This window comes from Pecten maximus, chromosome 13 (assembly GCF_902652985.1).
Source record: "Pecten maximus chromosome 13, xPecMax1.1, whole genome shotgun sequence".
NCBI lineage: Eukaryota > Metazoa > Mollusca > Bivalvia > Pectinida > Pectinidae > Pecten > Pecten maximus.
Window position 1 is genome coordinate 18,177,585 of NC_047027.1, and position 27,056 is coordinate 18,204,640.

At 36.9% G+C, this 27,056-nt stretch overlaps 1 protein-coding gene across 1 annotated transcript; it reads right to left on the minus strand.

Moving 5' to 3' along the window:
- Positions 1-17,011: 17,011 nt before the first annotated feature.
- Positions 17,012-25,445, minus strand: LOC117341375 (uncharacterized PE-PGRS family protein PE_PGRS54-like). The gene is made up of 8 exons (XM_033903227.1): positions 25,382-25,445; positions 21,088-23,683; positions 20,427-20,591; positions 19,840-20,103; positions 19,220-19,402; positions 18,934-19,059; positions 18,420-18,743; positions 17,012-17,277 (listed from the first exon to the last, which is right to left on the minus strand). The coding sequence occupies exons 2-8, from the start codon at positions 23,660-23,662 to the stop codon at positions 17,252-17,254; spliced, it is 3,663 nt and encodes a 1,220-aa protein (XP_033759118.1). The 5' UTR covers positions 23,663-23,683; positions 25,382-25,445; the 3' UTR covers positions 17,012-17,251.
- Positions 25,446-27,056: the final 1,611 nt, after the last annotated feature.

Below are 27,056 nucleotides of genomic sequence, written 5' to 3' on the forward strand. Positions count from 1 at the left end.
TAGAAATATGGTTATATTTTGCATGAACCTCTTTCAAACACCGATCTCGTGCAGTAAAGGTTTATTGATATATTTTGGGTTTTGCCTAAATTTTACGTTTAGCTCCATTCTCCAATTCTATCAAAGTTTTATTCAGTAATTTCTTAGCCAGTGATAGGTAATCGAGAACAATTCTTCCTTAGGTTGTGAATATTATAATTTGAATTGATAAAACAAGGGCACAATATGAACAGTACATGCAATTACATGAAAACACCTGAAAAAGTGCAAAGATAATAAAACCAGACGTTCGGGAAAGTTTTGACATTTGAGAGCTATCATTATAACTACTAATGTCATGCAGAATCCTGGCAAAGGTTTTGCAGCATACTGGCGGCATGGTCCTTCCTGACCTTAAATAATCTATGTATATGCAGCATACATAGAATTTGGCAAAGTTTTAGCAGCATACTGGCAGCATGGTCCATCAAGGCCCAAATTTACCTATGTAAATGCAGCATGCTAGCAGCATACTCGCAGCCCATACTGTAGTTGCAGCATAATTTGCATACCATGCTGCTGGTATGTTGCTATGTCTGCAGCATGCTAGCAGCATACCAGCAGCATACTGGCAGCCCATGCTGCAAATGCAGTCCATGCTGCAGATCCGTAAGGGCCTTCTGCTTCATTGGATATTTCTACTACTACTTTTCATCTGATAACATGCCCTGTTACAAGCTATACTGTACATTGCAATCAAAATACTAATAGTTGCTATTTCGTTGTACTGCATTAAGGATGCCATCTACTTGATTTTTTATTGGTTTTCTGGACTTTAAGTACCTATAAATATAGAGCATTTTTGGCCACAATCAGCTGTCAAATTTATCGTTATACGATCTGACAGAGTGAAACTAATGGATCAGAAAGGAACGGACTTGTTTATATTTGGCTTACATTTTATTGATTTATTTTTCTTTTACAGTTAGGACAAATCAGTGACATTTTAAATGTTACTGTGAATTCACTGGGTGTTGAGGAAGTGTTGCCTGCCAGTACTGACCCGACCTGGAAAACCATTGTCGACTCCGGTAATGTTACGACGGTCCTAAAAGTGCTGGACAGTTTACAGTTTGATACAACCATTATAGAGGATACCGAGGGTAATCCCTTCCAACAGCAGCCCATTCTCCACTTCATAGATGAAAATGTAAGTGACCAACATTAACTGTTCAATGATTGAGTTGGCAGTCTTTCATGGACATGGCTGGTCGTTGATATCTGGTAAAGCTCTTTCGTGTGGCAGATGAAAATATAAGTGTTGACTACTGCTGCTCACTATAGAAAATGAGTTGTTGCCTTTCATGAAGATGTCTGGGGTTGATATGGTATAGCTTTTTCGTGTGGCAGATGAAAACGTAAGTGTCAGACTTTTATTTTGCCAATAATTGAGTTGCAATTCTTTCATGAGGATTTCCAGGTGTGATATCTGGTATAGGTCTTTCGTGCGGTAAATGAAATCGTAAGCATCAGACTTTCATTTTGCCCATGATTTAGTTCGAAGCCTTCCGTGAGGGTTCCCAGGTGTTGATATCTGAGTGTGAACTTCTATTGATCATGTGGTTCAGTGGTTACAACTTTTCATGAATATTTCTGGTGTGGATTTCTGTTGATAAATGTAGATATGAAGTTTTATAGCTGTTGTGATTGTGTCATCAGTCAATGTGGTCCCGATAACAAACTTCCCTATAATCCACACTCTCCCTTATTTTCTAAGTGGCTGATTGTTTCCCCTGGTATGTATGCCACTATTAGATGTGTCGAGATTGTTTAGCTTTTCAATTACCCTTTCTAAAGCTGAGGCAACCAGAGCTGGAAATTCTTGCTCAATGGTTGCAGCGTCATGCAAAGAACTGGTACTAGGTGACGCACTTATAAGGAAGGCGACTGCCGGGCCCGTATTCATGAAAGCATTCTCATGCTCAAACTGAAATCTGTGCAAACCTAATAACTTTTTTAAAAACTTAATTAAATCATGAAATAGCCGTTTAAAAGAAACCTAAACATCACCAATGATTTCTCATTTTAATGAAGTCGAAATTCCTTCCAATATCAGATGTATCACCAATAGTCATTGAATCTCAGCACATAATGTGTAAGTTTGACCACCCTCAAAATTCAAATCCCTCCAGCAAAAACATAACTTCAAAATGTTCTTTTGTAAAAAGGTGATCTATAAATGTTCTTTTCGAAGGTTGAAAAACTGAACACTCACCAATGAAAATCAGAAAAATTGAAAACAAGCATGAAATTTATATACACAAAACATTTATAGCTTAATAAGGTAAGTTCAATTTTTATTCAGGGGGATCATGCATCAGTTCTAGGAATATCCACAATGCCATGGCAAGTGACTGCCACCTTGAGGACAGGGGCGGGTAACTCCAGTGGCTGTACGCCAACACTTACAGGAACTACAATAGTCACTTTTGTAGATGGCTGGGCCAACTTCACCGATTTATCAATCTCGTGTACTGGAGCGGCGTACATGATTGATTTTGAGGTCACATCACCCACTGGAACTAACTTCACTCTAGCTTCCGGGAATCTGACGATCCTTAATCGTAATATAACCGCATCTATCGTATCGGTATCAAGTCTGAAATATACCAGTGAAGCTTTCAACGTCACAGTCAATCTTAAAGATGGTGCTACAGATGCTGTCATTGAGGATGTTGGATGGAAGGTAAAACTCGTTTGTATTATGTCAAAGTAAAAAATAACTAATTGGGGGATATTTGTTCCCAGAAAATGAACCTTTTCCGAGTTGAACAATGACAGGATAATACTGAACTGAAGACCTGATGTTCTGAAAGGGATAGCGTTTTTTGCTTCCAGACGACACCCGCCAAGTAAAGCCAGGTATTTTCACATTCTCAAAATGAGAATCTCTATTTATGCATAATTATCTAACTTTGCTGTTTGCTCTACTTGATCATTCCCAGTAGAAGACAAAGATTCCAACCATTTTTGATAAAGTTTATGGTACGTGTAGAACACATAGTTTGTTTGATGAAGGATATCTGAATAGGGCTTTTCAGTTTTCTGTGATATATTGTAATAATATTTCGGTCGTATATCTTCATATATAGATGAATAAATTTGGTCGTATATTTCATATATATTGTAGATAAATAATTCTTTTCATTAGGGTCATACCTGGACTGCCGAGATAAAAATCACTGAAAATTACGAATACTCAGCGACACTCACTGGATCATCAAATGTGACATTTGACTCTGTAACTGGCTTGGCAGTTTTCGATGATCTAATGCTCAATACAGCTGGGATCTTCAAACTAGTTGTGGAAGTTTACTCAAGTCCTGCCGAGTACAACTTCACAATAGAGAAAGAAGAAGTTATTGAGTGGATTGCGATGAAGGCTGTTATAGCCGAGAACAATACTGGATCTGTGAGATATGACCTTGACTACAGTATCTATGGCACGTCGGATTTCGCCAAGGCTGCGTGTAACAGTTTGATGCTTATGAACTCTGCAATAAGTCTGAGTAACTGTACATCGTCCCCAGGTAAACTATTCCAAGTGTTACTTTATCCCCTTCATACCAAGTGTACCGGTAAAAATTGGACATACTCATAAATGTTGAACGCGTCGAACTTGATCATTTCCTGAATTTCGTTTTCTGAATTCTACCACTTGGATCCAAGATGGTTGAACTGTGATTTTTCTTTCTATACCTTTTATTTGAAATGAGACTGGAAATTGTCTTTTTGAAAATGAGAATTAGAAATCTTCTTTTAATAATGAAAATGTATCTATAGATTATATAAATATCTGACGGAAGGTATGAACAAATGTTTTAAGGGTTTCATTCATAGTGAAAAAGAAAAGTCATTAAATACCACATTTTTGCTGACAGCAGCCATCTTTGATCAGATTCAGTTGTCTTCCATTTTATGGTATCGTACCTAATCGGTACAACTGATGGCAAACCGAAAAATTAACACAAAGTTTAATGATTTGTTCTGAGGCAGGTTCAAACACGGCAAAAAATAATGCTTCAAAAACTTACTCCATGAAAGATTGTAATCAATTAGAGAGTAAAAAGCAAAATTTGTTTTTTAAAAATAATAAAGGTTTGAAATATTTAATTAGGGATTTTAATCAAATTGGAGGGGACTTAGGAAAATGTTTTAGTGGAGGACCAACTAGAGATGAGATAGAATGGTGGTGTAATTAAGTCACAGGGCTTTATTAAGGACACAATAGAGAAAGCATGCATATTAATCAAATTGAGTATTTAAATAATTTTTAAGAGTGATCTAGAAAATTAACATAATTATATTTTAGAGAGGAGAATAGAATACATGAGGAAATACTGGTAGTCCGCTGAATTTGTTTATTTTATGTATTTATTTACAGGGAGCGTTATTGTGTCGTTTGTTTTGAGGGGAACCAATACAACAATGGATGAGTTCCTGATCACGCTCTGTAACAATATCAGTTCAACTCTGTCATTCTCCTTCAACGGAACAACTGCAACCTTGGATAAATATGTGATGATTGGTGGCTCGGAACCAACACATTGCTTCCCTCAGGTAACTTTTCTGTAAATCATAGATATTTACTACTTTCAATGTTCTTGTCATGGGAATTTAACAATTTCATGTATTCACTGAAAAAATATTGTACCTCCTGGATTGAAGTAAATTATTGAAGTTTTATGCTTCTTCTATCACAACAAATTACACCGGTACATCAGATAATACGGTATAATAATATGATCGTAATTCTAACTCATGCATGGAGACCTTTGACAAAATGGGAGAATAAGCCTCTTATGATGGCAACAGAACCACTGGGCATTTCAATCATCACATCTGACTTGATATCACACAAGGAAATGAAATTTTCCAAATGAAATATATATACATGTACTGTATACTTGGTGATTTTCGCCTTGAGCAACACAAAAATTAAACGGGGGTGAAAATTACCAGGTAAACAGTATATATATGATGTTAACCATAAAACCTTCCCGTTGTCATCAGCCTGTATTGCTTGAAATCTCGGGATTTTTTTTGCCGTAGGAAGTCAACGTCTTCCACAGAAAATGTAATAATAGGAGAAAGCCCTTGAATATATATTATATCTGAAAACATCGAAAAAAACGTCAAAATAACCAAACCTTTTATTCCAAATAAATCAAACAAGGGCAAAATATGAACGAAAACCATTAAATGGAAAAAAAATGTAACAAAGGAATGTCTAGGTGTATGAACGTTGATGTAGCGTTAAACTCTCTATGATGAGAATTTTCGCCCGAAGGACCAATTTAACAGATCAGAATGTAACTAATGTTACAACCTTCCTGATGTAATGCTTTTCAAATCGCCCTGCGTCCGTGGTCCGTGGCCGTCCCTCCGTCCGTCCGTAAACAATTCTTGTTATCGCTAATCCTCAGAAAGTACTGAAGGGATCTTTCTCAAATTTCATATGTGGGTTCCCCTTGGTGCCTAGTTATGCATATTGCATTTTGAGACCAATCGGAAAACAACATGGCCGACAGGCAGCCATCTTGGATTTTGACAATTGAAGTTTGGTATCGCTATTTCTGAGAAAGTGCTGAAGGGATCTTTCTCAAATTTCATATGTAGGCACCCCTTGGTGCCTTGTTATGCATATTGCATTTTGAGACCAATCAGAAAACAACATGGCCGACAGGCAGCCATCTTGGATTTTGATAATTGAAGTTTGTTATCGCTATTTCTGAGAAAGTACTGAAGGGATCTTTCTCAAATTTCATATGTAGGTTCCCCTTGGTGCCTAGTTATGCATATTGCATTTTGAGACCAATCGGAAAACAACATGGCCGACAGGCAGCCATCTTGGATTTTGACAATTGAAGTTTGTTATCGCTATTTTACAGAAGGTACTGAAGGAATCTTTCTCAAATTTCATGTGTAGGTTCCCCTTGGTCCCTGGTGTTGCATTTTGGGACCAATCCGAAAACAACAGACAGCCATTATCGCTAAATCTTCAATTTTTTATAGAGGTTCCCCTTGTTTGAAAAGTACTAGAGGGCTGTTTCTGAATTTACACAGATTAGTAAGACTTAGAGGAAGGGAAAAGTAGAGAAAAGATCAATCTGACATGGAACCTATAAAGATCATTCAATGGTGGGCGCCAAGATCCCTCTGGGATCTCTTGTTCAAATATATAGTCAGTGGAGATTTTTAACTCGTAGAATGTTATATTTTTGTTAAACGTTGAAAGTTTCTTTGCAGTGTATACAATTACAGACTATTAATTTTATCCATTTTTTACAACAGTTGCGTAGAAAGTTATATCAACTTATTATTAATCATTGTTGGCGTGGAAGTATTTGGGAAAATGTACTGCCATTAACACCCAGCAGGACACCCCATACAGTATCGCATTGTAACAACGGAATTACCTATATATAATACAGTTTGTTTTTGTCGCAGGATGCCGGCGAAGGGGACGATTCGACGTCTTCATCGTCATCCATCCTTGGTATCATATTAGGTGTCCTCGTGGTGTTGGTGGTTGTGCTGGTCATCGGTGTGGTTATATACTGTATCAAAGCCAAAGAGAGGAGCAATCGCCTCAGTGAGTATAACATGTCCACATTCAACTTCATTTCAATGGAATTAGAGCATTTTGAATTAATACAAAAGGGGCCGCGGTGGCCCGAGTGGTTAAGGTGTCCCAACACTTTATCACTAGCCCTCCACCTCCGGGTTGCCAGTTCGAAACCTACGTGGGGCAGTTGCCATACTGACCGTAGGCCGTTGGTTTTTCTCCGGGTACTCCGGCTTTCCTCCAACTCCAAAACCTGGCACGTCCTTAAGTGACCCTGGCTGTTAATAGGATGTTGAACAAAAACAAACAAACAAATGCAAATGGGAAGTTAAAAATGTTAGAGCCGAAAGATGAATGAAACTGCTCCTGAAAATTATTACTAAGGAACGATAGTCATTATTAGAAATGTTACACAAAATATCCCTGATTACTAAATGGGAGTTGGATACAATGGAGCTGAAATGAATTAAACCGCGTCACTAGGACTTGTCAGTGATATTAATCACCTTAAGTGCAGGAGTTCAAAACAATAACAAAAATGCCGACACAATCATAACAAAATTGTACTTAACTCAAAATTGATGAAATGAGGGCAAAATACAAGCAAATGTATAAATTTCCATGGAGACCAGTCCTTCGAAAGAAATCTCAAAATCTGGTGTAATAGCCAAAATATACAATATATTTCATATTTATTTTCAATATTGGATGTAAAAACGTGTGGATATTTTGAACCGTGTCACAATGTAAATGAATTAAGACATGCAGGTTATGGTAAACATCATGGATTAAAGTACATCAGCAGTATCTACCATCGGCAATCTCGAAGGATTGTACAAAAGATACCCAAGTTAGCACTTTATACATGGCGAAGGTCGATAAAGTTTATTTGTATGCAATCTCATTTATAACAACTATAAACTGTTCATTTGTGTACCCCACAATTAACACTTGATAAATGGTGAAGGGCAATAAAGTTCATTTGTATGCAATCTCATTTGTGCTCTCTTCTTATATAGATTCTATTTCAGTTTAATTAAACACCAGTTATTAAAGCTGACAATGCAAGTTAACAGTTTCCAAATGGGCTTAATTATATAAATATATAAATATATAAATATATAGATTATATAAATATATAAATTATATAAATATATTAACAAAGTCTCAACATTCACTGTCAGTTTTAATTACTGATACAGTTTGTAGCATGATGCTTTTAATGGAATAACATTCTAACAGTGAAGTATCGTTGTGTATGCATGGCAACATTTATGATATAAACGACTTGCGCTGAATATCATTTACAGATTTCTTTAAATCAGAAATATTCCTAGTAAGTTTGTAACTTATAGTCGTGTAAATGTAAATGATTTATGTATTATCAAAGTAAACTGACATTTTGATCAAGACAAAAACCGTCCTGTATAAGATGATGGTTTAGTCCTTTGTAGGAAATGTCTGGATCCTGAATGTATACCCAATAGTACCATTTGTTCACTTTGTTAAAACCTTGTAATCATTCTTCACAGAAGTCACACAAGTAAGCCAAATGTTGGATGAAGATATAGAGGAACCCATTACAGAAAAGCCCCCCGGCCCCCCGGGGACCTTCCTGTTCGCTCCCGACCCGACATATGTTGAGGATCCTCCCGACCAGCTCTTCCGCCAGGACACCTTCATGGGTTTCCGGGACTACTTTCCAGAGAGACAGATGCCACCTATTGGAAATAGTTTCCGCCTGAGGCCAAAGACACCGAAGAAGTTCACCTTCCAATAGAGCACATACTCTACTGTTCATTCAATAAACATACTCTACTGTTCATTCAATAAACATACTCTACTGTTCATTCAATAAACATACTCTACTGTTCATTCAATAAACATACTCTACTGTTCATTCAATAAACATACTCTACTGTTCATTCAATAGAACACATATTCTACTGTTCATTCAATAAAACACATATTCTACTGTTCATTCAATAGAACACATACTCTACTGTTCATTCAATAGAACATATACTCAACTGTTCATTCAATAGAACACATACTCTACTGTTCATTCAATAGAACACATACTCTACTGTTCATTCAATAGAACATATACTCAACTGTTCATTCAATAGAACACATACTCTACTGTTCATTCAATATAACACATACTCTACTGTTCATTGAAAATAACATAGTCTGCTGTTTGTTCAATAAACACATCGTCAACTGTTCATTCAATAGAACACATACTCTACTGTTCATTCAATAGAACACATACGCTACTGTTCATTCAATAGAACACATACTCTACTGTTCATTCAATATAACACATACTCTACTGTTCATTGAAAATAACATAGTCTGCTGTTTGTTCAATAAACACATCGTCAACTGTTCATTCAATAGAACACATACTCTACTGTTTATTCAATAGAACATAAAATGTATACTCTACTGTTCATTCAATAGAACATATACTCTACTGTTCATTCAATAGAACATATACTCTACTGTTCATTCAATAGAACACAAACTCTACTGTTTATTCAATAGAACACAAACTCTACTGTTTATTCAATAGAATACATACTCAACTGTTAATCCAATAGAACATATACTCTACTGTTCATTCAATAGAACACATATTCTACTGTTCATTGAAAATAAAATAATCTGCTGTTTGTTCAATAAACACATCGTCAACTGTTCATTTAATAAACATATCGTCAACTGTTCATTCAATAGAACATTTTCTCTACTGTTCATTCAATAGAACATAAACTCTACTGTTCGTTCAATAGAACACAAACTCTACTGTTTGTTCAATAGAACACATACTTTACTGTTCATTCAATAGAACACAAACTCTACTGTTTATTCAATAGAACACAAACTCTACTGTTTATTCAATAGAATACATACTCAACTGTTAATCCAATAGAACATATACTCTACTGTTCATTCAATAGAACACATATTCTACTGTTCATTGAAAATAAAATAATCTGCTGTTCGTTCAATAAACACATCCTCAACTATTTATTCAATAAACACATCAACTGTTCGTTCAATAAAAACAAAATCCACTGTTTATTCAATAAAAAAACATCCTCTACAGTACTGTTCATTCAATAGAACACATGTTCAACTGTTCGTTCAATAAACACATGCTCAACTGTTTATTCAATAAACACATGCTCAACTGTTTATTCAATAAACACATGCTCAACTGTTTATTCAATAAACACATCCTTTACTGTTCATTTAATAAACAAGTACTCTGTTCTTTGATCGATCAATCCATTTCACAGGGCATTTATGTATTACCTTTAATTGTACAATATCACTTCAAAATAACATCTAGCATCCCATTGGATAGTTGACATCACACAGTGACCGTCTACACATTGTATTTCTATTATCAGTAACTTTACGTTATAGGTGAGATGGCCATGTGACCGATGACGCCATTGTGATGAGTCGCTTCTGTCTGTACTCATGTTGATAATGTAACGGAATAACTTTCTTCAGTGATGAAATAAAATAAAAATAAGTTAACTAAATAATCCTATGTTTTCTGGTCATAGACCTAAATATAGGTATATATGACATTAAAACACAATGATAAATGGAAGGCAATTTTATGACTGGTGCCCTGACTGGGCCTCGAACTCACGATCTACTGCACCAGAAATACCCACAGCTTATACCACTGTTTACACCACATCCATGTTCTTAAAAAGATTTCAAAGGCATGTTGAGTGTCTTCTCGATATCCTGACATGATCATAGTGACAAATCGTCCATTAGATGATATGAATACCTGGATCGCAATGTGTATACATACATGGACGTGAATTGTACACATATTACATTTATTCAATACAGTACAACTATTAAAGGAAGTTCAAATCTTTTACCTTCCAATGAACAGCACATAGTGCATACGATACATTGTGTTAATAATAGGATATATGACATAAAACACATACACAGGCAATAATTCCTTCAAGTGAAATTAACATGAAGTTCACGTGAATTTAAAATTTTCTCGTGAAAAGGGCAAAAAAGTGAAATTCACATGAAATGTTTCACGTGATTTTTTTTCATGTGAATTTCACGTGAAAAATTTGACTTGAACAAATTATTCACGCGAAATTCACATGAAAAAAATCATGTGAATTTCACGTGAAAAAAATCATGTGAATTTGACATGAAGTGAATTTCACGTGAAGGAATATTGCCTGTGTATATAGTCCATAAAAAAAACAACTTCTTGTCGAAGGGAGATAAACCAGTGATTTGGTAAAGGTTGTCGGCGTTTTACCATTATCAGTGTTTTCAGCTTCAACTCTCAGTTATAATTTGACTGACCTATATTTTCGTAGATTGACTGTTAATAACTGAATACAAATGTACAATCTAAAGCATTTTGACAGCTTTTCTAGCTTATTACGGAAAAAAATAATTCCGAAAATAATGTATCTGTTTTTATTGGTATTTTGATATTCTGTTACATTCTATGAAGTATAGGATTAAAATACCCACAATATACGATGATGTTTTAGCAATTTAATATGCCGAAGTACAACAGCAACAACATTTCTAAATTGTCAATAATTAAAAAAAAAAATGCATTAGTTTTTCTATCATTAAATGACTATATTATGAAGATTGTTGCAGATGCTACAGACCTATTCGTTGATATTAGGGCTATGTATAATTTATTCTATTTAAATTGTTTGTCATGATGTCATGAGTAATATTTATTTCGTTGCTCATATATGAATAAATGAATATTTCTATACTCAAACCATTTTCATATTTTTTATTCATTGTACGTCCGTGTTAAGTCCTGTTCTTGTCCGTCTTTGTATAGCTTTTTACCATCCTCTACAAATTATCAGTAGTTGCTTAACAATCAATTATTAGTCATCCTCTATAATACAGGGGTTGTGCTCCCTTTCTCTTCTGTAATCCTGACGTATATTGTGGCAAAATGGAGAGTTCCGTCATGGACACCTCGTGTATAAATAGACTACTTTGATGTACCTCAAACCTAATCTCGCCATACCGTGAAATTAATTGGCTTTGGACTTTAGTTTACGTTGTCGCTGTTCTGTGATCTTCAGAAGGAATGCTCTAGATGAATAATCAGTTGGGTTTTTGCCCCCAATGAGAATCTTTTTGCCACTACTAACTGTATGTTTATACAACGTTATAGGGGCCCCGTATTGAAGATACGGGTGGGTTATAAGTCACCGGGTGATACCGGAAGTTACGAATCCGACGGGGAGTATATACAAATCCGACGGGGAGTATCTACCCGAAGGGCGTAAGGACATGGCTGGGGTATGTTTTATAGTGATACATGGCATTTTAACATACAATCGGAAATATGACGATACCCACGGAATTCTACGCTATTTCCTTTATACATATCAGAAATTCGTTAATCTCATACACTTGCCGTGTTTGATTGATGCTCAATATTATCCGGCTGCCCTACTGTCAAACGACGAATTTGCTATGATTTTTGTCAAAAATACCCAATAATCGCGATCAAAACACGATGGACAGAGTTTTGGCATTAAACATTGACTACAATAAACTATTAGTAATCAACAATTTGTTTGGAATACAGCTATAAAGTACCTTAACTGGCAAATTATAATATGGAGCATCAATCAAACACGGCAAGTGTATGAGATTAACGAATTTCTGATATGTATAAAGGAAATAGCGTAGAATTCCTTGGGTATCATCATATTTCCGATTGTATGTTAAAATGCTATGTATCACTATAAAACATACCCCAGCCATGTCCTTACGCCCTTCGGGTAGATACTCCCCGTCGGATTTGTATATACTCCCCGTCGGATTCGTAACTTCCGGTATCACCCGGTGTAAGTGCTCACTCTGTCTGTCCGTCCGCACATTTTGCTGCTAGTTATAACTTTGATAAAGCAATACTGTTCAGAATTAAACAAGGAGTCTACTGACAAAGGTCAAGGTCAAATTTGCATCTTTTCGCAGATAAACATTTTATGACATGATGAAGCAATGCTTATTTGTATTAAAATCCAATCAAATTAAAATCTAGATGTTCATTCTCACTACGTCACATGAACGTAACGTAGTGAGAATGACCATCTAGATTTTAATTAGATTGAATAAAATCATGATTCAACTGATCACACGTCATGGTCAAAGGTCAAGGTCAAATTTTGCATCTTTTCACTGATACACATTTTGTTATGACATGATGAAGCGATGTTTGTTTGAATAACATAAGGATTCAACTGACCAAACGTCATGGTCAAGGTCAAATTTTGCATCTTTTCACTGATTAACGTTTTGTGATAACATTAAGAAGTAAAGTTAGTTGGGTCCAAAAACCAACGACACAGAGGATCTCTATGACCCAAGCTCTTGATGGGGTTGGTTTTGAAGATTGCACCGATATTACACATTCTATATATAGAAAAATATAATATGGAGGTGGAAGGAAACAAGAGTCACATCATAGTAAACGTGAAATATATATTCTTGCGAATATTTTTGAAAATGTCTTACGTAAATTTCAGCCTAGTGTGCATCTTTTTATTGATTATATTGGGCATTGCCACAAAATGGGACCCTTGCTGACCTGTCGGTGTTATAGTTGATAAAAGCAGCTTTCAAAAAATATTGCAGAAAAACTAAAACTGACACCACAGTATTGCACACTTAGTTCCAGTATGTTTTGAAGTGCCATTTCAGTCGAGTAACATTTAAAGTGTAGGGATGGAGCTGTATATACTATTGATGTATCCAGGTATGATTTCTGTCCAAATCCTTCTAATTTAATATAACCTTCAGATTAAATAGCTTTTTTAAAATTTGCTGCCAGACAGTTCTGAGCCACAGGCGCTTGCATAGAAAAGAAAATCATTTTTTTTTATATGACAGTGGTATGTGTACTCTGTAAAGTACTTCCGTATTACACAGTACACATATCACTGATATGATTTATCTTAATTCTGATTTTCTATGCAAGCGTCTGTGTTCTGAGCATGCATTAAAACTTGCGTACTAAATCTCGAACCCAAATTTCTCCGTCCCTCGCCTTGCTTTCCTCACACAAACGCCATGATTCTAGCTAGTAATTACATATTCTCATCTGAGAAAATAACCTTTCCCCATTTATTTGAAGACCATCTCCTCTTTTCTCCGCATCAAGGCTGTCACAACACCTTCCTTCTTAGAGCTCCAGTCAAAGTATCAAGTTTTTCAGCTTTTGGGGCCTTTAAAAAATTTTTTTTCTTAAAATTAAGGGCGTTTCCCCAAAATTTGGGAAAAGGGGTTTTCCCAAATTAAATTTTTTATTTTAATTGGTTTTTAATTTTGTGACAAAAATAAATTTTTTTTTAATTTCCCCCAAAAACCCCCCAACAAAAATTTTTTTTATTTTTAAGCCCCAAAATTTTCCCCAATTTTTTTTTTTAGTTTTTTGTAAGGTTTAAGAAAAATTGTTATATACAGTTTTTTTTTGTTTTTTTTTAGTTTGTTGGCAGTTTCGCTAATTCTGAACAATATCATAAGTGGAATTGAGCTTCATAAGATCGAAAGCAACTGGACCCATACAGTTTTCAGTTAGACTTATTACATTTTGATAACTGAGCCCTGAAAACGCGTGTAGTGCAATACACACACTGTAAGATGCTTGACATACATGTATATATTTACATTTACACTGCAGCCCCACTATATAACTTTACCAAACTCACTTGAAGGTTACGAGTCCATAACGTCATTACTATAGTGACGTCATAATTGTCACGTCGGCGATAACGAAAGATGTCTGTTAAAAAGGTGGTTCCGTCTTTGACAATTATTATTTGTTCATTCATCGTAGGAGCAAAATTCCTGGATATAGTCTTTAAAAATCGTTGTCAAATGTAAGTATAAGCATTGCACTGCTTTCATTTGGAAGTTATGGGCTGATGAATGCCAACTGGACAAAGGCAAATTCAACAGCGCGGCTAGCGCGCTTCATTAAATTTGCCTTTGTCCAGTTGGCATTCATCAGCCCATAACTTCCAAATGAAAGAAACTCAATGCTTAAGTATCACACAGTTGCGACTTTGTGTACTGATATTCCCCGTCGGATTCAGATATTGGAGAGAGATTTTCCCCGTCGGAATTTTGGGTGCCATTATAATTAGCCAATTAAGGTACTTTATAGCTGTATCCCAAACAAATTGTTGATTACTAATAGTTTATTGTAGTCAATGTTTAATTCCAAAACTCAGTCCATCGTGTTTTGATCGAGATTATTGGGTATTTTTGACAAAAAGCATAGCAAATTCGTCGTTTGACAGTAGGGCAGCCGGATAATATTGAGCATCAATCAAACACGGCAAGTTTATGAGATTAACGAATTACTGATATGTATAAAGGAAATAGCGTAGAATTCCGTGGGAATCATCATCTTTCCGATAGTATATATGTTAAAATGCTATGTATCACTATAAAACATACCCCAGCCATGTCCTTACGCCCTTCGGGTAGATACTCCCCGTCGGATTTGTATATACTCCCCGTCGGATTCGTAACTTCCGGTATCACCCGGTGTAAGTGCTCACTCTGTCTGTCCGTCCGCACATTTTGCTGCTAGTTATAACTTTGATGAAGCAATACTGTTCAGAATTAAACAAGGAGTCTACTGACAAAGGTCAAGGTCAAATTTGCATCTTTTCGCTGATAAACATTTTATGACATGATGAAGCAATGTTTATTTGTAATAAAATCCAATCAAATTAAAATCTTGATGTTCATTCTCACTACGTCACATGAACGTAACGTAGTGAGAATGACCATCTAGATTTTAATTAGATTGAATAAAATCATGATTCAACTGATCACACGTCATGGTCAAAGGTCAAGGTCAAATTTTGCATCTTTTCACTGATACACATTTTGTTATGACATGATGGAGCGATGTTTGTTTGAATAACATAAGAATTCAACTGACCAAACGTCATGGTCAAGGTCAAATTTTGCATCTTTTCACTGATTAACGTTTTGTGATAACATTAAGAAGTAAAGTTAGTTGGGTCCAAAAACCAACGACACAGAGGATCTCTATGACCCAAGCTCTTGATGGGGTTGGTTTTGAAGATTGCACCGATATTACACATTTCTATATATAGAAAAATATAATATGGAGGTGGAAGGAAACAAGAGTCACATCATAGTAAACGTGAAATATATATTCTTGCGAATATTTTTGAAAATGTCTTACGTAAATTTCAGCCTAGTGTGCATCTTTTTATTGATTATATTGGGCATTGCCACAAAATGGGACCCTTGCTGACCTGTCGGTGTTATAGTTGATAAAAGCAGCTTTCAAAAAATATTGCAGAAAAACTAAAACTGACACCACAGTATTGCACACTTAGTTCCAGTATGTTTTGAAGTGCCATTTCAGTCGAGTAACATTTAAAGTGTAGGGATGGAGCTGTATATACTATTGATGTATCCAGGTATGATTTCTGTCCAAATCCTTCTAATTTAATATAACCTTCAGATTAAATAGCTTTTTTAAAATTTGCTGCCAGACAGTTCTGAGCCACAGGCGCTTGCATAGAAAAGAAAATCATTTTTTTTTATATGACAGTGGTATGTGTACTCTGTAAAGTACTTCCGTATTACACAGTACACATATCACTGATATGATTTATCTTAATTCTGATTTTCTATGCAAGCGTCTGTGTTCTGAGCATGCATTAAAACTTGCGTACTAAATCTCGAACCCAAATTTCTCCGTCCCTCGCCTTGCTTTCCTCACACAAACGCCATGATTCTAGCTAGTAATTACATATTCTCATCTGAGAAAATAACCTTTCCCCATTTATTTGAAGACCATCTCCTCTTTTCTCCGCATCAAGGCTGTCACAACACCTTCCTTCTTAGAGCCCCGTCTAATGTATCTAAGTTTGTGTGCACGTCGTTTATGAGTCCGTTTTGAGACAAGAATTTCTTTCCTTCTTAAATTTAAGTAATTCGTTCCGTCTGCGACAATTATGGCAACCTAACGCGGTCTTACCCAGGAATTGAAAGTTTTCCACTTTCCCAGGAGTTGAGAATTTACTTATTATATCAGTGACGGTAGATATTTTGTATTGTAGCATCAAACTTATCTCTCGGCAAGAATATCCCTTCAATCAAATTTGTTTATATCTTTTGGAAGTTTATCAAGTACCTTTTCGTCCTATATTGCCTATTTAATTAGTTTTAGTGTGAAGCAGTCGACAGCATAACATAGCACCAGACTTAATGACACGCAAGTCTAAATGAAATGCAAGTGATCATCAATGAAACGGTTTTCGAAAGTCAACGCAATTTACAACGCTACATCGCCAGTGTCATCCAATACTTTATTTGTTCAAATAAATGAATAATAAATTTCAATGTTTTATGTTTATTACTGCTCAATGCATCACTAAAAGTGATAAAAGAAAAAAAAGAACCAGTTTTAAAATGACAATTGTTTCGGTGTCAATTCCGTCACAGACTTCCGATATATTCAGGACTGCTGCTTGTTGCTAATGTTAAGTGCAAGATATAAGTCTGCATATCAAATACCACGAACGGTCACGTGGTTTATACGTGAGTAGGCATTCTTCTTCCTGAATCAAAATAAAACAACGATATTAATAGCCGTACATGTATTGTCAATGACAAAGACAATGCAAAGCTGTGCGATAAAATGGTATAAAGGATATGGAAGACGATATAACCTCATAATCGAAATAAACAAGAAATGTTGCAATTCATTAAAATATTACAGTATATCATCATGTGATATTTCATTAACATATGATTTATCATGTCTCCTCTTCCAATGGAGACATTGTGTTCGAACGGGTTTTTCTTGTTCGAATACTTTCTTGTCCGGGCTAAAGCTTCTAAACCATCGATGCACTGCTCTTGGGTCACTGTGACGTTGAACCCAAGGCTATTGGTCATATGCGCAAGTCTTAATGATTCCAATAACACTAGTCCAGGCAATATCTTTCAAAAAAAGATATCTGAATGCAAATTGCTATCTACCTCAATCACGCACTGAGTCATTGCAACCTTGACCTCAAGGTCAAAGGTCAATTGAGTGCAAACACATTCAATGCCTAGTAAGGGAGAAATGGAGACGTCTGCTTTTTTCACAACAAAACAATTTTTAGTTAAACATTACAATTAATTAAAATATTAGGATATATTTAACTAAAGATAACAATTCATTCACATATCACGACACAATCATCAATGTAAAATGTTATACGGTACATGGCATAACTGTTCATAACGCATTACGATATTATCATGACATTCTAAATAGTATAATACGTTCAAGCAAATATTGTCACAATCTACTGTGTCAACAGCGAAACGCATATGTGTTGGTGTTATCTCGATGTACCCTATATTTCGTATTGATACCTAAATTTCCAAGCAATTGATGAGGGTATTAGTTATGACTTTATATATATTTTGAATGACTCATCGATACTATAAAGGTCATGAGGGAATCTTGTGATACAAGCAAACAAATAGAACAAAAATTTGTAAATGCTAGCGGTTTTAAAAGTTGGAAGCGTTTATAATATTTCGGCGAATTCCGAAAAGGCTCCGAAAAGTGATGGCTTTTACCGAAACAGTACGATAGACAGAGATGCTCGTTTGGGTGCGCCGACGGAACCTGCAACATTTGACGACTGAAACTCGACTTCGTTTAAACGTTCAAATTAAACTTGTGGAATAAATATATACTTACTCCGTAATAGATCGAAAGTGATATAAGAGCCGGCCTGACGTGTTGGATCCTGGCGAGAGAGATTTAATCCGATACTCAAACCTTTTTGATTCGCGGGGTTTCCAGCTGGACTGCTCAATGATCCCATTCCCGTATTTGTCGAAGAACTATATCCTTGGTTCTCGGTGAAAGGGGAGGTAACCGAGTCCCCCACAGAGCCCACACTTCCTCTATAACTATTAAGGCTTTGTCTGTTATTATTTAATGATGACGTCAATGGATTTGACACAAGTATGTTGTAAGGTGCGTCAAAAGGAGTTCCGTAACGCTGATCGTTGGACGTGACTGGCGTAGAGTAAAAGGGAAAGTCTCTATTATTCCGAACAGGTTAAGGTAAGAAACAAAAAGCAGGTTGCTCTGATATTACATGTGTTCTGTAATCAACTGTCTCAACAGTGATATTCTTTTAAATTGTTTTTATTAAAGTCAAAAAAGAACAAAGTGCCAGGAATGAAAGGAGATGTAAAAATTTTACCTGATGTGCCAAAGCCTCCTGCTCCGAGAGTATCTGTCCCCGAACTCGCCGCTGATTGGATAGGGTCGGAATATGAAGTTGAAAAGAGGCCAGCGCCAACATTGGTTTTACCGGACAGCATGTCGCCTGCATTTTAAAAAGATATGACACCGCGTTTAACAGAAACAAAACATTACAAATGGACTTATTTTCATCATCAAAAACCTAAATACTACACTGTAGAGTCTTGTAGATGACAAGTTTAAATGGGCGTTTACAGAAAGGGAATAAGCTTCTATCTTCCCACCTGTGTAAAAAGGTTTTCCAGTCATTCCGGTTGAGTAGCTACTCCCGCCAAATAAACTATTTCCACCGGAGTAGCTACTTCCGGTGTCGGAATGTGAGGCTGTGAATGGTCCAGGAGTGTCTGATGAGTAGCTATTCGTATTGAATGGATAAGCGCCTGTTCCTTTCCCAGCATCCACCACTCCTACAGTTATAAGATAACACGCACTTTATCTTCAATTCTACGCATCATTGCATTGGTGGAAAACATCAGAGCTCTGAAAAGATGCCTAGATTGGTCAATGTTATCATTTACCGTTTATGAACCTTGAATTGATAACATTGGTAAATTGATTATTCCATGTACACATTTTCCTTTGTCTTTATTTATCTAAAGAATTAAAACGCAGTGGATTTAAAGTGGTTGCTGGCTAATTTCTATTACAAAGACGGACATGGTTTCTCCGGAATAATGAGCGTTAACTACTGAATTACTTCCCCAATACCTCCCCTGAATGCATATATCTCCTCTACACACAGCAAGGAACCACGGGAGATGTTTTTACTTCCCGTAGGGTGAAATCAAATATATGATTTTGAAGGATGCGATTTTTTTTCTCGACCCTAGGGACTATAACTGACCTTGTGATGAAGATCCACTCCAGCCTGACCCGGGGGACACCGAGTAGGAGCCGAGACTGTAATATGGGTTTTTATCATAATCCACTACTTTATCCTGATTAGCGGACGTAGAAGATTCTCCAGAGAATTTAGTTCCGGTAAGTCCTGGTTCATACATGTCTGTGTTGAACTGTTCCTGAAGCATCGCCTGGTATTTGTTGGTGTCGTAAAGACTGTTGTCATTACCGCTCAGACCAGAACCTCCACTGGTGTCAAATGCCCCTCCTACCGACAATAACCGTATATTTGGTTTTGTATATGGTTTACATAAAATAATAATATAACAGAATACGGAGATTAAAATGAAACCGTGATTATAACTCTATATAGATAACAATGATAACATATATACCCAGATGCCTCATATTACCTGACGTAAGGTAAGTTTAAACAGATAGGCGAGCGGGTAGAATTCTTACCCTATCTGAATGACTTAACAGAAGACGCCACATGATATAGGCTTTCCTAGTCTTTGACCAGTACAGAGAAATCACAGTTGCAAACCTGAGAAAGGTACATATATCCCGTATGCAATGTAAGAACTCTACCTGCTAGGCCACCCGGTCCGTTACTTCCAGTTCCGAGGGCGAACGCTCCCCCTGTAAGTCCACCAGGACCATCACTCCCCATTATGTTAGTGGCGAATGATACCCCCTTCATTCCTCCTGGTCCGGTGCTCGACGCTGCTGATGTGTCGAATGGGCTTGGCATACCTTCGATATGTACAAAATTTCATCATGTAATTTTAAAACATTGCTTGCTTTCCCGAAGCTTGTTAATTTATTCCAGAATAATTATAAAGTCATGTCAACAGCCGATAGGCTTCTGTAGCATTTTTAGAAATTAATTTTGTATACTCATTCATATGAATATATATCAATTGGTTACAATCGGCCTGAAGACATTCTACATTTTTCATGGTGCATTTTACTCGTTTTTAAATGAAAGATATCATGGAAATAAATTGATAATCTAAGTCCCAACAGGCGTGTTGACATGGTAACAAAAGTGATGACGGACGGACGGAAAGAAAGTAACACACGTATACTGTCATTACTATGGGGCGGCCGAGAGCCCGTAAATGAAAATGTTGATTTTTTAAGTAATAGGTGATATATATTTTTTATTTACTTAAAATCTTCTATAGGCAATAACTCACTGAAAGCAAAAAGCAAAACTGAAGAAAGAAGTTAACATTTAAAGACCTACCTTTTCCACTTCCGCCTATCTTCCCACTATTTGTAGAAGACGACATACTGAATGGGCCTTGTCCATTTCCGGTTCCCCCTGAGTTTCCGGTACTGAATGGACTAGGCATTCCTGCACCCGAACCACCCGTTCCCATCGCGTTTCCGCCCATACTTCCTCCAGTAAATCCTCCTCCATTTCCACCTATTCCCCCGCTCAAAGTTCCACTCCCAGAAATGGTGAAAGGAGAGTTTCCTTCACTTCCAGATCCAGGTGTGTTACCCATCCCTCCGCCAAAAGATCCACTCCCTGAAATTGCGAAAGGAGAGTTTCCTACACTTCCAGATCCAGGTTGGTTACCCATCCCTCCGCCAAAAGATCCACTCCCAGAAATGGCGAAAGGAGAGTTTCCTTCACTTCCAGATCCAGGTGTGTTACCCATCCCTCCGCCAAAAGATCCACTCCCTGAAATGGCGAAAGGAGAGTTTCCGTCACTTCCAGATCCATGTGTGTTACCCATCCCTCCGCCAAAAGATCCACTCCCTGAAATGGCGAAAGGAGAGTTTCCGTCACTTCCAGATCCAGGTTGGTTACCCATCCCTCCGCTAAAAGATCCACTCCCTGAAATGGCGAAAGGAGAGTTTCCGTCACTTCCAGATCCAGGTTTGTTACCCATCCCTCCGCCAAAAGATCCACTCCCTGAAATGGCGAAAGGAGAGTTTCCGTCACTTCCAGATTCAGGTGTGTTACTCATCCCTCCGCCAAATGATCCACTACCTGATATGGTGAAAGGAGAGTTTCCTTCACTTCCAGATCCAGGCTGGTAACCCATCCCTCCGCCAAAAGATCCACTCCCTGAAATGGCGAAAGGAGAGTTTCCGGCACTTCCAGATTTAGGTGTGTTACTCATCCCTCCGCCAAAAGATCCACTCCCTGATATGGCGAAAGGAGAGTTTCCTACACTTCCAGATCCAGGTTGGTTACCCATCCCTCCGCCAAAAGATCCACTCCCAGAAATGGCGAAAGGAGAGTTTCCTTCACTTCCAGATCCAGGTGTGTTACCCATCCCTCCGCCAAAAGATCCACTCCCTGAAATGGCGAAAGGAGAGTTTCCGTCACTTCCAGATCCATGTGTGTTACCCATCCCTCCGCCAAAAGATCCACTCCCTGAAATGGCGAAAGGAGAATTTCCGTCACTTCCAGATCCAGGTTGGTTACCCATCCCTCCGCCAAAAGATCCACTCCCTGAAATGGCGAAAGGAGAGTTTCCGTCACTTCCAGATCCAGGTTTGTTACCCATCCCTCCGCCAAAAGATCCACTCCCTGAAATGGCGAAAGGAGAGTTTCCGTCACTTCCAGATTCAGGTGTGTTACTCATCCCTCCGCCAAATGATCCACTACCTGATATGGTGAAAGGAGAGTTTCCTTCACTTCCAGATCCAGGCTGGTAACCCATCCCTCCGCCAAAAGATCCACTCCCTGAAATGGCGAAAGGAGAGTTTCCGTCACTTCCAGATTCAGGTGTGTTACTCATCCCTCCGCCAAAAGATCCACTCCCTGATATGGCGAAAGGAGAGTTTCCGTCACTTCCAGATCCAGGTTTGTTACCCATCCCTCCGCCAAAAGATCCACTCCCTGAAATGGCGAAAGGAGAGTTTCCTTCACTTCCAGATCCAGGTTTGTTACCCATCCCTCCGCCAAAAGATCCACTTCCTGAAATAGCGAAAGGAGAGTTTCCGTCACTTCCAGATCCAGGTGTGTTACCCATCCCTCCGCCAAAAGATCCACTCCCTGAAATGGCGAAAGGAGAGTTTCCGTCACTTCCAGATCCAGGTTTGTTACCCATCCCTCCGCCAAATGATCCACTCCCTGAAATGGCGAAAGGAGAGTTTCCTTCACTTCCAGATCCAGGTGTGTTACCCATCCCTCCGCCAAAAGATCCACCCCCTGAAATGGCGAAAGGAGAGTTTCCTTCACTTCCAGATCCAGGTTTGCTACCCATCCCTCCGCCAAAAGATTCACTCCCTGAAATAGCGAAAGGAGAGTTTCCGTCACTTCCAGATCCAGGTTTGTTACCCATCCCTCCGCCAAAAGATCCACTTCCTGAAATAGCGAAAGGAGAGTTTCCTTCACTTCCAGATCCTAGTGTGTTACCCATACCTCCGCCAAAATATCCACTCCCTGAAATGGCAAAAGGAGAATTTGCTTTTCTTCCAGATCCATTTCTGTTAGCAATAACTCTGTGTAAGTTAGCACTTCCGGCACTGGTGACGGGAGAGCTGACTCCGTATCTGGAACCCACTTTTGTGTCCAGTTCTCCGCCAAAAGAATCGCTACCGACAAAAGTAACAGGAGAGCTTGCTTCATTTCTGGAACCTAAATTGGCTTCCATTCCTCCAATAAAAGTGTCACTACCGTCAATCATGAAAGGATAGCGTGCTTCATTTCCGGTGCCCGATGAGGAAGTTGACCTAGACGTGTAAGGACTTACTGGACGCTGACTTAAGTTAACGTCGTCACTTCCTTTGTGTCCATCAGATTGAAAATGACATCCGGTTATATTCAGAATTAAAGCCAGTAAGACGGGTTGCTTCATGTTGTAAAATGTGTTGTTTATCTGTAACGAAGTTATATTGATATATTTTATTGTACATTTTATCTACGTCATAACGGTCCACCAACGCCTAAAATAAGATCACACAAAAACAGATTCCACAACAGTAACGCCATGTCAATACTTTTAATATCCATCGGATACTGACGTCATTTGTATTAAGGATGGTATCTTGTGATGCTGCTAAATTGAGAACAACTCCTTTGATGAATCGAAAAGATGTCACCGTTAATAGGAAATTAAAATTTATTTTCATACAAATATAGGATATACAATTAAACGTGTTTACAATTACTAATTATAACAGTTACTATATTTTTTCCAAGTTAAGTTTGTTTTACATTTGGCAGAAGACTGATAAGCGTTTTTAATTTTTGTTTGATCCAATTTGTATATTTTCAAAAATAATATTTTTAAATTCATTTATTTCAATTAAAAAATTGATATCAATATTTAGTATTATAAAATATCACTGATAAATACATGCAGGAAACATATATCATGCATAAAGTGTTACAGTTACCTAATCATATTAGACGAGACTTGAAAGAAGGAAAGGTATAAGCAAATATACCATAAAGCTCACGAGCACTTTTGTTAAAAATTGGATGAAAACTGCTTCTTGTGTGCATTAAAAAATAACTATACTCGAAATACTGTAATACCAAAAGAGCTGTCTTGACATCAAACTTCCTCTAAACATTAAGAACCTTAGTACAGCTTAGCTCAATTATAGGCAAGGGATCTTTTAAAAAGTAGCTAGTAGATAGACCGGGTAAATGCTAATACGTGAAATCTTTATCGGAAGTGAACACACTCTGAAAATGGTTATTATTCATTTGAGCAGATTCAACATTCAATTAGATTTGTTTTCAGAATCGCACACAGAATCTTGAATTTGACATTATTTCCTTTTACCACTTACATACATTATAGAGTCGATCGGGGTTCGATTCCCCGATTGGACGTGAAAAGGTATGGGGTCACCTGCCCAATCACGTGGGCTTTACCCGGGTACTGCGGTTTCCTCCCACACTAAGACCTAACGCTTTTCCATCCGGGCCAACAAGCGTGATTAATTTAAGCTGATATAACTTGTAACATAATTGTTGAAAAAAAAGTAAACTATTTTTACATATCCTAGAAATGTTTTTTTTCTTCTTTTTTTCATTTACAATTGTATTTCATTTGATAGGAAAAATCATGGTATTTTCAGTTTGTAATGTTTTAATATCTTTGCGTAAGGTTATGAATGTGTTCCCAGCTCCGAAGTGAATTGATGTTTTCCTCACCTATCGTATTCTATATAGGTCTCTTCCTTTTCCTTTATCAATAGGGTCTTTGGCAATCAATGACATTGGTAAAATAAATAAATCATGAGTGGAAATGAAATATACTATGGAGGCAAATTCTAGATTACAATAAAAAAAGGATCAATATGTGTGTTGTAAGTACTAAAGCATTCGCGTCAATATTAATATTGTACTTATATTCTTCTTAAATTACTTACTTATTCACATTTACTTGATGTAGATTATATTTGATTTTATATTACAAAATCGCCTTTGCCAGGGATTCTTAACAATTAATCTATGTAAAAAGATATAACAGTATATTTATATACAGCACGTTACGGCATATAATTCCATGATCAGTGTATAAAAATGTTTCTAAGTTGTTTTTAACAAAATGATTACTTACATTTCAGTTATAGGCCTTTGTTAATTTCATAAATATATATCACCTGCACTTGGTAAAATGTGTCCACATCGGCCACCCCAGTAGTAAAATCGTGTCTATTGATATGATGTGATATCGGGCTCCAGTTTCGGACACCTGCACGTGACGTCACTGTAAGAGATAGGCGCCTCCATTTCGTAGATATGGTTCAGGGGCAGTTCCTTACGGCTGATAACTTATAAACGAACCAGTCAAAACTTTTCGGCTAATTCCGTCGAGGGTCGGAATTAAACGAGCTTCGACGGAATTGGTCGCGATATTACGATTCATCCATACAAATAGACCTGTCCGACATCCGGGTAATGTTGTTTACATATCGAAATAATATTAATGTATACTCTAAATACAGAAAAAAGGGGAAAATTAGGAATTGAAAATGTTCACCACAAGTTGACAAATTAAGATCAAAGAGTAAACACATACATACGTTTTATAAAGAGATGCATTTTGTAATACAAGTATGGAAATTTGGTTTGGTTTATTAATGTCTAATGTCCTATCAACAGCTAAGGTCCTTTAATAACACCCTCTCGTGCGTGCGACATGCGTGCGTGTGGTGAGTGCGTATGTGTGTTTTGGGAGGCTGCGGTATGTTCGTATTAAGTCTCCCTGTGATAGGCCGGAATTTTTAAAGTTTACTATCCATGCCATCTCACACTTAAAGTTAAGGTTGGGGTGTGATCGAACGCCATCACAAAGTTACAAAAACCATAACCTTCAAAATCATACCTTATGAAATCAATACTATTGAAGAACGTCTTTCGTTTTTATGAGTTTAACTTCCTAACAACAGCTAGGGTCATATAATTACGTGTGTAAAGGAGACACATAGTGTAAGAAAACCAAGAACATAAATACAGATCGGTGAAGGGAAAAAGAGAGATTCCGGACTTTAAATTTCCGGATTTTCCGGCAGAATGTTTACACCAGAAATTTGGTTTTGCCTACAGCAAACAATGGTTGTGTACAGAATTGTGTCATTTTGGGTCAAATATGATATTCTGCAATTGTTTTAGGTCAACTGAAGTCGTTACCATGGTATTCACAGGTCTGAAAAAAACATTGACAAATAAATGTACTTATCCCTTAGAGCTGTATTAAAATTTCCGATGTTGTATAGATTACAAATATATATATACTTTATTATAGGTAATTTGTATGCTTAACTAGGGTTACATATCTAAAACATGTGCTTTATTTTTCAAAATTTGGCATTTTTACTGTACACTGCTACCTAGAATTGAAATACACCCAATATAAATACAACTTTAATTCATATATATATACAGTATAGGTATCTATTTATATGTCTAATGAAGCTAACACTTTTAGTAAGTTTTGTAAAATATTATTTACCTTTTTATACATTTTTTAAAACCCGAAGGCCTATACTAGTACTCTAACTGATAGGCGATGCAAGTTTGGATATTTAACACGTTGGTGCTTATCCATTTACAATTAAAACCTATTTGTTTCTATTTTCTTTATTAAAATCAAATACCACGATATTTGAATTGATACTCTGAAGGCCTAAATTTAACAAAATAGTATTCTTTTGCCCAGTATTGAGAGTTCATTCCATTTTCCATTTACATGAATCATAAAAAGAAATAGAAAGAAATATCTTTTCTTTTGA